Source organism: Populus nigra, chromosome 4, assembly GCF_951802175.1.
Source record: "Populus nigra chromosome 4, ddPopNigr1.1, whole genome shotgun sequence".
NCBI classification, from domain to species: Eukaryota; Viridiplantae; Streptophyta; class Magnoliopsida; order Malpighiales; family Salicaceae; genus Populus; species Populus nigra.
The window spans coordinates 8,754,277-8,769,672 of record NC_084855.1 but is presented as its reverse complement, the minus strand read 5'-3'; the positions used below and the strand labels follow the sequence as shown (position 1 = coordinate 8,769,672).

The 15,396-nt window shown below is 30.5% G+C and overlaps 1 protein-coding gene across 1 annotated transcript; it reads left to right on the top strand.

Moving 5' to 3' along the window:
• The first annotated feature begins 8,840 nt into the window (after positions 1–8,840).
• Positions 8,841–10,684, top strand: LOC133691458 (RNA-binding protein 1-like). Its single transcript, XM_062111972.1, has 2 exons — positions 8,841–9,259; positions 9,530–10,684. The coding sequence occupies exons 1-2, from the start codon at positions 9,038–9,040 to the stop codon at positions 10,307–10,309; spliced, it is 1,002 nt and encodes a 333-aa protein (XP_061967956.1). The 5' UTR covers positions 8,841–9,037; the 3' UTR covers positions 10,310–10,684.
• Positions 10,685–15,396: the final 4,712 nt, after the last annotated feature.

Sequence of the window (15,396 nt, the reverse complement as noted above, 5' to 3'; positions counted from 1 at the left end):
TAAAAATACTCGTATATTTCAGACAAACGAATTATCCGTTTGTTTTTATGGTTTGAAAGGCGTTTTTAAAGAATTTTTTTTTAAAATTTTTTATATATATTTTTAGATTAATTTTAATATAATAATAGACAAATAATTTTTAAAAAATATTATTTTAATATATTTTTAAATAAAAAATATTTAAAAAACAACTTTCATAATACTAAACAATTTCTAACAAAAATCTCCTTTTAGTAATATTACAAAGAAAACAAAAGCAATATAATTTATCAAAAAAACAAGTTTAAGGGTATTTATGTCATTTCAGATCTACAAGCATCCACTTTGCCTCCTAGCCCTTTGTTTTGCATTTTTGCAAAAACTTGAAAAAAAAATTAATTTTTTTATATATTTTTAAATTATTTTAATGTGTTATTATGAAAAAATTATTTTAAAATAAAATATTTTAATATATTTCTAAATAAAAAAAATACAATTATTACAGTATCAAAGTTAAAAAAAAAAAACTGGTTCGCTTGAGAGTACTTTTTTTGGAGTGGAAAGAAGTAACCTATCTTCAATGGTTTCCTTAAAAGAAGTTCAGCTTGCTTTGCCTTGCGAGTCCGCAAGCTGTTGCAAATGCAATACACATTGAATCTAATTCACTCTCCCTCTCTCATCCGTTGATTTGAAACCCGGAGGAGTGGTGGGCTGCATGCACAAATATGCATTGCCACGTGACAGACGCCAGGACTGGCCAGCAGGTTTATTAAGGACTTTGGTGACTTGAGGCATTTACAGTGTTTAAAGGGTTTGGAAATATTCTTTCGGTTATTTTTTAAAGTAATTTTTATATTAAAATAATTTTTTTATTTTTAAAATTAATACATCAATCCAAAACATAAAAAAAAATAATTTTTAATAAAAAGAAATTAAATACGGCAAAACTTGTGCTTGCAGCTGCCCTGAGAAAAACAATCTGACCTTCACTCGGCAAAACCTAAAAAATCCGGCCTTTTTTCTTCTTCTTATTCACTTCTTTTTCATGAGGCAGAGATCGTCCTCTCTATTTTTCAAATCAAAAGAAATCCACCAAAACCAACAGTAGATCAAGAGAAGGAGGAGATCTCAAATACTGTAATTGTCTACTTTTTATTTGATGAACTAGAAAATCAAATATATAGTAATGTTTTTTGGCATCGACCGCAGAGAAGCAACGTGGTTCTAGCTGGTGATGATAAGCAATGTGGTTCCCATAAAAAAATAGTTTTTTTAGTTAGTGGAGAGACAAACAAAATTATAGTGGTTTTAGTCGGTGGAGAGAAACAAAATTATCAATGAAGACAAATGCTCCAGGAAACAGAGGCATTGCCCCGCGCATTAGAGGCAATTAAAAGGGTTTTTTTTGCATGGATCATTCTTGTATGCACGAGCTTGCTATCTTTTTTATTATTAGTAATTAATTTATAACAAGGCTTGCTATATAAATATTAAAAATATATTTTATTTTTTTAATATAAAATTAAAAGTTTATTGGCATATATATTATACATCACAAAAAAAAAGTTGTATTTTTATTAAATATAGTATAAAAAATATTTTTTTGTTTAGATATTTTAACTTAAAATAATAACATGGTATCTTTCTAATATGAGATAAAAAAAATTATATTAAAATCTCAAATATTTTTAAAAGAACTTTCTCAAATTGACCTGCATTCTGGATTGGGTTTAATAAAAATATTTTTTGTTTGTTTCATCTTTTTATATGTACTCGCATGTCCCATTAATTATTATTATTATTAATTAATTAATAACAATAACTGCTTAAGTAGGAGAAATTATTGTATCTTCTTTTTCAACAATAGTCTCAATATACTAGTTAGAGACAACTCTTTTTACGAACCGGATGAATTGTCTTTACAATTAAATCTCTATAATTCCTATATTGTTACAAATCTTGGTAAAATAAGTAATATATTGGTTTGATTACTTTTACCTCTAAATTGTTGTAGCTTTAGAAATTAATAGTTTGGTGGCATCCTCGTTTCATTGATATGTTATCATACATAAGAAAAGACAGGAACACCTTTGTATTCAGTGCAAACAATAACTGTAATACTATATTGTAGTTGTTAAAGAGTAAGTAAGCCCACTAATGATATAACAGTATTTTTTATGGCATTTTATAATATTGTTTGATCATGTTTCTCTTGCTTATATTTCTTTCAGAGAGCATCTTGGCTTTCTAAAAGATCTTAGGAGGCATTATTCCTAGATGGATCTTTGATCCTTTAGGTGCTTCCAGTAAATGAATTTTGTTTTTGCAGTTGGTCCACCAATATGGTGATTTGTGCACCCTTTTTTTTAATGAATTTTTTTAGCTCTTATATTTTAAAAGACATTTGATGGACACGATCATCAGAAAGTGATGCCTCAGTGACCATGACTAGCATTTAAGAGTCAAGGTTAAATGAGGATTGGTACTCTCCTTAACTTCACCTGGAAAAAGTCGTATAATGAGATTTGGACTTTGATCGCATGCTTGAGTCTGACTCATGAGGTGGAATATTAGTTCCTTCTTGTAGATGTATAAAAAATGAGAGTTTTCAAACTCATATTTTAAGGAAGTTGCTTTTTTTTTTTAAAAAAAAAAAACATTTTCTTGCTGGAAAGACCATCTCAAACTTTCTAGACCGAGTCTTTAAACAAGTGGTTGGTAAGGTATCCATTTCAACACTTTGAGAATTGATTGGAGAATTGCTTCTATTCGCTATATTTTTCATTTTGGATGATAGATATGTTGACTCGAGAGATGAGATGAATAAAATATCTCATCAGGAGTGCTAGAAATTTTTATACATAAAATTTTGCATATTAAAAATACATTAAAAGTAGTGTCAAGATTACAATAATAAATTTAACTACAAAAAAATGTGAAAACTCTCTCGAATGCTCTTCACATGCATGAATCCTCTTATCAATGATCACATTTAAATCTTGTTTTGGATGGAAAAATATTCACACAAGCCCAAAGAATTTAACATAAAAATCTGCATATGTTGACAAGACTTGAATATTTTTCAGAGAACTTTCAAGTATTTATGCTTGGTTCTTGGTCTTTGTTTTTTCTCCCCTTATGTTTTTATGTTTTATTATCTTATTTGTTTGTGTGTTTTTTTATAACTTAGTGGTTTTGCTATTTATTTATATATTGGTCTTAGCAATTTCTCTCAAATATCATTTATTTAAAGAGTATTTTAGCAATATTGATATGAAGATTACTTAAAATACCCAAGGATATTAAAGCAAGAACTATGAAATGTATTAAGATTAGGTTTTTTTTTATAATTTAGTACGGATCCAAACCCAATCAATTTAATCTAGGCCTAGACCTGATAAATTTAATTTACACCTAAACTCAATAGTTTTAATTTGTTTGGTTATAGAGAGCTTGGATCATGGCCCAAACTTGTAGAATTTTTTTTGTGGAAGATAAAGATATCATTGTATTGTTTTAATAAATAAAATAATGAATCTGTGTATATAAAAGAATGATAATTTAATTTAAACTTGATTGGATAACAGCCCAACCTGCCTGTGTGGACAAAAAGAGGCGCGAAACCAAGGCAAAAACAAACAAACAAGGCAAGGCAAGGTTCAAAAAGGCAAATCAAGCAAGCAACCAAGCAAAAATATCTCCCTCATCATATCATCTCGGAATCACCAAATTTGTCTGTGCTCTGTGGGGAGAGGGGGGCTTTGATGTTGACGTGTCAACAGAACGTGTGACCGAGACACAGGACCACAGAAAAACAAGCATGGATTGTGAAGGAATGACAAGTTGAGAGAGATGATGTTCGTTGTTGGGCTTAAAGATGGCGAGATGTAGATAGAGCAGTTCGCTTCCCGTTTGCCGACAGCCTTAGGCTGCCCCGCATCACCCTCTTCTCTTTCTTTTCAATTCTCCACCGTCCCAGCTTCCGTCATCCCTCGCGGTGCCATTTCGACGGGACTTTTCTCCGTGAGGGCCCACTAACGTTTGATAGTTGATACTTTGAAAGCAGAGGAGCTAACACGTGGAGAACCTCATCTTCTTACAATACTCTCTCCCCTTCTAACTTGATTTCGAGTTTGCGCCTTTTTATTAATAAATCTCTAAAACTTCAGGTCGAAAAGTTTTTATAAAAAAAAATGTTTTTTTATAAAAAATATATTCCTACAAATACTGAGTATTGAGTGATCTTTTATAGGTAAAGTTAAAAAAAATATATACAAATACTTTCATCGTAGAGTTAAAGATAACACAAGACAGCAGCCAAGAGTCTTTTATTCCCTTGTTTGCCTTGTTAGAGTACGCTTCTGGTCGTTTTCTTTTTCCGGTGACACCACAACTGTAGTTAATGTGCGTCATTTATCAAGCGTATGCTAAAATAAATTTCAAAATTTACTCGGACACTCGGTTTAGGTGGTTACTCTTTACGTCTAAGGTTTAAAATTGTGATAGTAATTAATTTTTAAAATATTTTTATTTGTAAATATGTTAAAATAATATTTTTTTAATTCTTTTATATTAATATATCTAAATAGTTTTAGGAAAACCATGTTTATGTTGTCAACTGCATAATAATATTCTATTCAAAGGGAGTCTTGAAATCATCTAGTTTCGCTGGAAAGCTGGTTTGTTATACATTTCAGGTGCAAGTATCCAGTAATTAATGTTGCCGATTAATTCAATTTGTTTTTTTTTACTATGTTTTATATATTTTGAATTGTTTTGATATACTGATATTAAAAATAATTTTTAAAAAATAAAAAAAATCATTAACATATATTTTAATATAAAATATTATTTAAAAAACAATCACAATTACACTATCAAAAATAATCTAAAATTTCCAATCCAATGGCAATGGGTTGGCGTTAGATCCACACGTGACTTTATTTGATTGATGATGGGGCAGATTTTTTTTTAACAAAAATAATCCTTTGGGCCAGGCCCAAACAGCCAGGAAAAGGGCCAGGAAATGCATAATTTTTCTTCCAGCATGCAAAAAATGCACTCCTCGAGATAAATCATCCCATGCATGTTTTTGCAAGACATGGCACAGTTCCCATGAAATGAGAGCAAGAGGGAAAGAATGAAAGGGTTCTCGAGGTCAGATGACATTTCATCGAAATTTAAAGATATAAAAAAAAGACTACCATGCGTGATCAAAATGGATCGCAACACGCCGTTTAAAACTTTAAATTAAAGAGCAAAAAATTAAAAATAAATCTTACCTGTTTGAGGGAAGCCTCAACGGTTAGGGAAGCCAGCTGTACAAAGCCAGCACCTAGGGCCATGAACTTTATAATATGCCACCATAATTTGCCAGTGACATTTCCTTGCACGACACGTCGGGTTATTCTTTCCAGAGAAGCCAAGGACACGATCCTACACCCAAGGCAAGCACCATATTTTCATGCACCAATTGTTGGACTGCAAGCATCACATAAATTTCCTGGCGTTGCAAGCATCAATTTCATCATCAATGACATCGCAGGCTTGTGGCACCATAACCAGTTGCGTGCGTTAGCTTCTTCACCAATACAATACTATCTTTTCTTCACATTCTACAAGGTAAGCCGACACCTATAAACACCTCATCTCATTACTAGGTAAAGGGGTACAAGACTAAACAGAGACTGTTTATAAGCTCTGCTAACAAAAATATCGTAAATATTAACTTTTTTTTGTTTAGCTCGATGTTTCAAAATTAGTTTACGCGTATTATAACTAATTCTTGGGCTCATTGAATATTTTGTAAGCCCAATAAATATGTAAGGCACCACAAAAATAACATACATGTACAATAAGACTTGAACCCTGATACCACAAAAAAAACAAGTTCTTTTCACCGTTGAGCCACAATCTAAAGTGCAATAAACTATTAACTTTGAATGTAGATGTGATGGGGATTTCTAGTTACATTTATCTGTGAAAATGCCACTATGAGCAACAATTTTGCTAATAAAAAAAGTTATTTGTCTCGATAATTAAAAGGTCCAGAAAAAAATATTGTCTAGCCGTTTATATAAAGCTGCCATTAATGGTGAAACTTCCTCGCGGACGATTAAATGTGCAATTCCATCGTTCCATATAAACACCAGCGTGCAAGAGATGCAGCTGTACTGTTATCACCGACTAGCAAAATCATTTTTGTAAGATGAAAAAGAAAGCGTGGGCTATCTCTGAGCAGTAGAGAAAATAGCCTACTTTTCTCCATTTCCAAAGGCTAAGCTTTCAAGAAATACAGTGAATGTTGTGGTTGTTTTTTAAATTATAAAAACAGAATCTCGATTCGAAACCTGGTAAAAGAAAAGCAGATAATAAAGGTGTTGTTTGCAAGTATGCTAATGTTTGCGGTTCAAGAACAGAGCTTTAAATAAGAAAGTTGCTAGTGTATGTCTCATCTAACTAATTAATTAGTTATACTTTATATTGATTTTATTCATGTAAATATATTTGATTTATTAATAAAAACTTATTTATCTTTAATATTCATTAAAAATTTTATTAATAAATCCAATATTTGATTATTGAATCTAGAATAAATATAAAGTTCCTGAAACAAAAATACATTATAAATAAAATTATTATAATTATGAGATTTCTGTTACATCAAAACATTGTTCTAAAATGTTTCAAATAAAATATTTTGAGATTGCATAGCTCTATCAACCCAGCGCTACCACATGTTGCCTCAATAGGAAGATGACGGCTCGTCGCTTCCAATAACATGAAGGAAGATGATTTTTTGTAACTAGGAAGTGCCACAAATACCACTCTAGGAGTACAGGTTCCTTCCGCATGCTGGTGTGCACGTCTACTTTTTTAATATATTTTATATTCATTTAAAGACCAAGTTACCCTTTACCCAATCTAATTATTATATATAAAAAAATTATATGAAAAGACAACAATGCCCTTAAACTCCATTCTTAATTTTTTTACGTCCAATAATATTTTATCCAATAATATTTTAGTCTTTTCGTGATATTTTTAAAATGAAAAAAAAAAACCAACGTCTTCCCAAAGAACCTCATAATAACCGTCATACCTCTAACAATCAGTTTAAAGTTTTTTTTTTTTGAGAATGACAAATACACTATCACATTGATAGTATTTACGAGTTTGCATAAACAGTACTAGTCACATAACCCGCGCGATGCCGCGGGTTAATTTTTTTTGTATAAAAAATACAAAAAAAACAAACTAAAATCTAAAAGTGTTAGGTTTTTCTGTAAAGCTATATCCAAGAATCTTATGTCTGGTTATAACGCCTGATCCAAAAGTAATATTTATAATAATATTAATAATATTAAACTTGCATGACCCAGTAGGTCTCGCTCTAATACCAAACCCAATAACCTTGGATGTGGATCTGACTACAAGGTCATGTCATAAAAGTATGATAATTAAATAAATTAATTAAAAAGAAAAAAACCAATAGAAAGAAAAAAAACTAATAAAGAAAAAGAAAAAAAATCTGAATTAACTGGGTTAACTCGTCAAACCTTGGATTCGTGTTGTGAAAGTTTAATAACTAAATAGAAAAAAAAATTTGACGGGTTAACCCAGAATTCACCGGGCTAACCTGTCAAACCAGCTTACCTGTCAAACCCGGGATCCGTGTCATGAAAGTCTGATAACTAAATAGAAAAAAAATTAAACATTAACAACCTAAACTAAACGAAAAAACATTAACTAAAAATAATAAAAAACAAAAACAAACAAAAGACATAAGTTTGTTACTAACGAGGAAAAAGGAAAAAAAATCTAAATCAACTGAGTTAACCTGTAAAACCTGGGATTCACGTCATGAAAGTTTGATAATTACATAGAAAAAAAAATTAATTAAAAAAGAAAAAAACAAAATAAAAATTAGGTTAACTCATTAAACCAAGTTAACCTGTCAAACCCGAGATCGGTGTCATGAAAGTATGATAACTAAACAAATTATTTTTTTCACATTAACAAACTAAATCAAGCAAAAAAAAATTCATTAAAAGAAATAGAAAAAAAGTGAACATTAACAACCTAAATTAAACGAAAAAAATTAATTAAAAAAAAACAAAAACAAACAAAAGACATAAGTATTTTACCAATGACGAAAAAGAAAAAAAATCTGAATCAACTGAGTTAACCCGTCAAATCAGGTTAACCCGTCAAACCTAGGATTCGTGTCATGAAAGTTTGATAACTAAATAGAAAAAAAAATCGATGGGTCAAACGAAAAAAATTGATTAAAAAGGAAAAAAACAAAAAAAAATTCAGGTTAACTCGTCAAACCCGAGATCCGTGTAATAAAAATATGATAACTAAATAAATAAAAATTTCACATTAATAAACTAAATTAAACAAAAAAAAATTCATTAAAAGAAAAAAAACACAAAGAAAAAAACAAAAAAAAAACAAAAACCCGTAGGTGAAAAAAAAAAGGGAAAACAAAAACGAAAAAAAAAAAAAAAAGTCAGAAAAAAAAAAAAAACCTGCTGCTACATGGAATATCCCATGCGTTTTAGAGTTCTTATTAATATTAATTTTTTCAAGCCGTTGATGAAACACCATCATAAACCATGAGGTGAAATTGTGTTTTAAACTACTATGCTCGATCTGGACCGTAAACAAATAGCGTTTATATAAGTAATGGATATCTAGATTCGTAGCAGCTGATCTGGCAAGCTTAACAGTTAACAGCATGGATCCAACTAGTTATGATGTGGCATTGGGCCTGGTCTGTTACAGAGTTTGAAGTAGTTGAGACTACTGGTGCAAAGCAAATTCCTTGTTCAATATGTACTCATTTTTAATGTGGATTACTTCCAAGCCCACACAAAGCTCATCCTATCCAGTGAAAATTAAAAAGAAAAGAAAAAGAAAAAACAACTCGAGAGTCGAAACAGGTGCGAGTTTCAGAAACCCTAGAATCCAAAATTTCTAGGGTTTATGTTCCCAATTTGGGTTTCAAATTTAGGGCTTTTTGAAATTCCCGGTTTGATCACTGTAATTGAAGATGAATATTGACGAGGCGAAGCTTTTTGTGGGAGGTATATCTCGTGAGACAAGCGAAGAAACTCTAAGAAATTACTTCAGCAAGTACGGTGTCGTTTCGCATTCTCTTATTGCCAAGGACAAAATCACTAAATTTCCAAGAGGATTTGGTTTTGTTGTTTTCTCTGATCCTTCTTCTGCTGCCAGGGCTCTTCAAGATAGTCATGTTATTCTTGGGAGAACGGTCAGTTTTTTGCTCTTTTTTGCTCTTGATTAATTACGAGTGTTAGTTGCGTGTTTAATGTTATATTAGTAATTTACACCTTCTTTTTTCAATAAAAGTGGAAACAGAATATGATTTGTGGTCTTTTTTGTTTATTTATGTGATTTATTTCGTGCATGAAAGTTTGGTTTGAATCCTGGATGTTATTCTCCATTAAAAACACTCAAAAAGGCATTTATTGTTTGTGTTTCTTGGTTGTTTATTTCGTTGATGATTTTTTTTTCTTTCCAGGTAGAAGTGAAGAAAGCACTACCTAAAATTGAAAAACACCAGCACCAGCAGCAACGGCAACACCACCCCCATGGTAATCAGGAAGCTAGCAACGGATTGGGTATGAACAGTGATAATAGTACCAGCGCTAAAAACAATAGGACCAAGAAGATCTTTGTGGGAGGTTTAGCATCTAGTCTAACTGAAGAACAGTTCAAAAATTACTTTGAACAGTTTGGTAGGACAGTAGATGTAGTTGTGATGCAAGATAGTTTAACCAACAGGCCAAGGGGCTTCGGATTTGTCACCTTTGATTCTGAGGAATCCGTTGACAAGGTTTTGCTGATCGGTTCTCACGAGTTGAATGGTAAGAGAGTGGAGGTTAAGAAGGCTGTGCCGAAAGATAGAATTAATGGTCATATTGTTAGGAGTGGTTCAAATGGGTTCATTGGTAATGGTCCTCAACTTGCAAATCACCCTTTCTATGGTCAGGGATATGACCCATGTTACACTTCTTTCCCGGTGTATAATGATGTTCATGGTCATTTTTATGGAATGAGTTTTTATGGGAGTGTATACCCTATGGTAGGATATGGAAGACCTGGTTTGGAGGTTGCACCAATGGCCCCTGTGCTTGGAGCTGGACTGTTTCCTTACAGCAATGCCTGTCTTTATCCCGTTTATGCGCATAACATGAGTAGCATCAGGGTTATGGAAATTGGCGGGCATAATCGGATTGTTGAGGCTGGTGTGAATGGTGAAGAATCTGGTTCGTGGCAGCAATGGACACGTTCCATCTGATGCAACAACAACTAAGAGTGAAGAGGAAAAGCATGGAAGTTGATACTTTGAGTTTGGAAGGTAGTGGTGTCTGTGCTCTAAGCTAACAGAATAGAGTAGGTCTTAAATCTTGATGGACAGTTGAAAGCCTTACCTGTAGATAATTCTACCTGACCTGTTGCACATATTCCCTGAACATCGATGGTTTAGCAATTATTCACTGATTGATTAGAACAAGTTTAACCACCACACCTTTTAGATGTCCATTTCTTTTGAGTGAACTTTGCGTCACAAACATCTTTGCTTGCCCTGTCTCTCTACTTTCAGTCATTTGTAAATAAATGATTCTGTCCTCCTATAACATAAATGCATTTAAATTCAACCTCTGTTTTTGCATTTCACGTTCCTCCTAGCTTATGCTTTTTATGTGAACTATTTATTTATACTTTCTGTTTTTGGGTATGTCTTTTGTTGTTTGCAATGTAATTATTACTATCGTACATTTGTGGACGGTTCCCTATTGTTCATTCTTTTTGTGCTTTGGTCCCTGTCTCTGTTGATGGCGAGAGAGAAGACGGTGTACCCGTGGGAATTTGTTGATACGTTTACCAAGCCTCTATATGGTCGGAAAAACAGAGATCAGACGCGTCATCCACTTTCTTCCTCTATGGATAGCCAAGCAACTCGTGCAGGGTTAGATTGCTAGGCCTCAGCATGCAGGACGTGTAGGCCCAATACTCTTTATCTTTTAATTTTTTGCAAAACAATTTCTTAACTAAAATTTGTAATAAAGTATTTATTATATATTGATAGTTTTAACATTAACCATATTTTCACAATTGTGTTGTTTTTATTTTAAAATCCAATATATAGTATTAGTACCTGAAATATAGGATTTGGAGATGGAGTTTGTGGACCTGGAGGAATAAGACTACATTTGAGTCTGATTTTTCAAGTCGGGTTGGAGGTATTGATATGGCTGGTTCTAAGCTGAAGAAGATCACACTAGCAATGATTAGTAGAGTGTAAAGAGACATCAGTTTTTCCATCAATGGAAACTGGGGCAAACTCAACCCTGATCGTGCATTGAAAACTTATTTTGGTGGTGCTACTGCTAGTGGTGTCCTCAAGGACAACAACGTTGCTTGACCAAGGAGTTTTTGCTTGTCATGCAGAGGCTTGCTCGGCTAATGAAGCGTAATTATGAAGTGTATACAACGTTTTCTTAAATGTCTGGCTGTTATCCACGTCATAAAAGAGTAATAGAAAATATGACACTGCGAATACTTTACTGGATTGAAGTGTTTTTTAAATCATATTTATAATTATAGGGGTAATAGGTGTATGGATTTGCTTGCCGATCTTGATTTTTTTATATATATTCTTGGTTGGAGTGCAGTTTAAATAGAAATTTGTTAAAATTTAATTTTGTTTTGTTTAAAACTAAATTTTTATGTTTTTTTATTGTTTTGATATATTAGTGTCAAAAATAAATTTTAATATATATATATATATATTATTTTAATATATTTTTAAATAAAAAATATTATTCTAATGCAATTTTAAGTGAAAAACAAATGTAACTACATTTTTAAACACCTCATTTATTTATTGATGATAGTCTTAAAACTCTAAATGATTGAAAGAAAAGGAATTTATATATGAAAATATAGTTGAATTTTTTAATTTGATTTGATTTTTTAAGTGGAGTAATACATGGTTACAATTGATTTTAAAATATTTATAGGATGGTTATGAGGTTTTGGTGATGAAAATGATGTAAAAATTGGGTTAAAGGCCAAAACCAGAGGCTCCTCGGTTTTCAATAGCATTTGGTGACTGGAAGATGATTATTTATCAAAAAAATAAAATGATAGTGATAGAGGTTTTGATGATTAATAATTAGGATGCATAATTTTTAAAATTTTAATAACAATAATAGTGAAGCGATAAAACTTATTATATATATATATATATATATATATATATATATGTATGTATGTATGTATGTATGTATGTATGTATATATATAATTCAGCACTAGCGATAGATTAACATCTAGAACAAAAATGTTCCAAATAACAAGGATTTGGCGATTAATAACTCGCCATCTTTTAGTTTATATTAATTTTCGACGATTATTTCTCAAGATTGATCATAATTCCTTGACACACCTCGTAAATTTGATTTTTTGTCCTTTTAAGATAGCATGAAGAAATCAAATAAATCATTGCTTGATTTTATTATTTTCCATTTAAATTTGTAATTAGGTTTTAGATAACGAAAATTTGTGCTCGAAGTTGCATCAATGCCCCAAAAAATGTGATTCCTACTTCTTTAAAAGTAGCATGGACAAATTATATAATTGATTGATCTTGTCACTTTCATGTGTAAATTTATAATTAGATTTCAAATGATATTTGTTTTGAAGTTGCGTCCATGAAAACAAAAATCACTGCCAGTTCGGAGAATTATTAGGTTTCTCAATCAATATCATTAACTCATTAATTAAACTTAAACACTCTTCCAATCAATATTATGAACTCATTAACTAAACTTTAACATTTTTTTATTGGTTAAAAAAGAACACTCGGGCAATGCAAGTATATTTTAAGGAAATACATGATTCGAGGTATAGATCTAACTGAACAAAAAAAAAATATAGTAAAATAAAATTATAAATGAAAAGATAACGATAGTTAATGGATTAATATAAACAAAAACAAAATCATTGGAAGCTGTAAAGAAACACGATTACCAAAACAAAAAAAATATTGATGAAGTTAGGATTCTAACAAATCAAATGAAAAAAAAAGAAAAAAAATTAAAAAATTAAAAAATTAAAAGGAAAGCAAACCTACCCGAGACAACCTAACTGAGCATGTCAAATATACAAGTTAAATAATGAGACTGGAATAAGCCACTTAGAAGGGAAAAAAAGTTGAACTTCAATTCCAAACAAATCAAATATAAATAGATAAAATTGAAAAAAGATCAATTAAAAAAAAAAACAGCAAACCATGAAAGTCAATCAAACTATATGACCCAGATTGTGCGAATGAGAAAACTCAATAGAATGCAAATCATAAAAAATTACGAAGTTCAATTCCAAAACAACCTAACACTGCGGGACAAAACTTAACAAATATTAAATAAAAAAATGATCCTAAAAAAAATTAAGTCAACTTAAGCTAACCCTTTAAACTTGCAATTTAAGTGATGTTACTGGGATAAACAAATAGAAAGGAAACTGAAGGAAATCACAAAACCCAATATCAGAAAACTTCAACCTTGAAGGATGAAACTGAAAAAAAATTAATCTATAGTCAATCTAATGTTAAAAGATGAAATTAAAAAAAATATATAAATTTTAAAAATTTGTCAAAGTAAATTCAACAAAGAACGACAAATAAAAAGAAATGAGATAATCGTGGCTATTTTCAAAATTTGTGAAAAAAATCTATAGAAAGTAAATAAATGGAACAACATAGCCCACTCTCCGTTTGAATAGATATTGAATGGCAAAACTTAAAAAACATGATTTTTAAAAATGGAAAAAAGAAGCAAACTCGGGAGTACTTTTAGACCTAGATTAATCTTTAAAACTTGCAACATGTGAAATTGTGGAACCGGACTTAATAAAAAAGCTCAATTCTCAATCAAATTAATATTGAAGGATAAAGTCAGGAAAAAAAGTCAATTAAAACAAATTCCAAAGCAAAAAAAATATCAATCAAATTTGATAGGAAAAAAAACTTAATGATGATGAAATTGTAAAAAAAAATCAATTTAAAAAAACTATCTCGGGAAAAAATAACAATAAAAAGAACATGGAACAAATTTGAAAAATGAAGAATCGAAGGGGATGAAACTGAAAAGAATTCTAATTTTATAAAGTATTCAAGATAAAACAAACAGTAATCAATAGAAACTAAATTTAAAAGAATAACAAATCAAATGGTTGCTTTAAAGTTTTGAAGTGGAAGACATAAAAATGGAAGAGAAGAGAGAGAATAAGAAAAATAAAGGAAAAGGTTGTTGGCGCCGGACCATAACAATGTTAGCCATTTATGTCAACTCATTACGGAAGGGAAGTCAAGATGATTCAAATGCACGTGCAAAAGGTGGTGTTTGGCCACCGGAGGCCCCGCATGTTCCGTCTACTCACTAGCATCTATATTGCACGCACCACAAGTTTTTTATATACATATTTTTTCTGATACAAAAATACCCCTGAATCAACTTAATATTAACAACAAAATCATGATGAAGAGATGTAAAAGCTCCTAGAAAGTAGTTTAGTAAAATATTTATTTAAATGTAATTAAATAATTATATTGTGCTAAAACATAAAAAGACTTTAAAGCCATTTAATGTCAGTTTTGTTTTTTTAGGGGTAGCTAAGTGATTTTAACACAAAAAGAAGTAAAAAACTACTATACCCTTGTACAATTTGAAAATAACAATTTTATAATGGTGAAAAAAATGTATTGTCCTTAATAACTAGTTCAAAGTTTTTATGGTGGAGAAGCAATTTTGTTAGAATACTATTTTAATAAATAGTGTTTTGAGTTTTGGGGTACAATAATTTCCCTATAATTTTTAGTTATGAACTAGATTTGTGGCCCACGATTCATGCTAAAAAAATAACTTAGTCTTTAATTGAATAAATAATGAAGGACAAAATAAGAAAATAATAGCTTAGACAAAGAAAAAAATAACCAAGCAAACTTGAGCAAATATCCTAAACCTAGTTAAATATTAAAAACTCGCAACTTGTGAAACTTTGGATCTGGGTCCAATCAAGAAGTTTATTATGAATTAATTTAAAAAACTTGTTAAAGCAAATAAATTGACAATAAAAACGATTTGAAACAAAAAAATAGCAATAAAAAGAATAGAGAACCAAATTTGAAGGATAAAAAAATTAAGAAGGATGAAATTGAAAAGACATACCAATTTTATAAATTATTCAAGATACAAAATTCATAATAAAAAGAAAAGGAGCTAAATATGAAAAATCAATAAATTAGAAGGTTGTTTTTGGACTTTTAATAGGCTAGTATGAAAATAGAGGTGGAGAGAGAAAAATAAAATAAAATAAATGG

Bases quoted from the DNA above. Each gene is read 5' to 3' on its own strand.
- LOC133691458 (XM_062111972.1), top strand. From the start codon at position 9,038: ATGAATATTGACGAGGCGAAGCTTTTTGTGGGAGGTATATCTCGTGAG. The intron at 9,260-9,529 runs GTCAGTTTTTTG...TTTTCTTTCCAG, and splicing joins ATGTTATTCTTGGGAGAACG to GTAGAAGTGAAGAAAGCACT.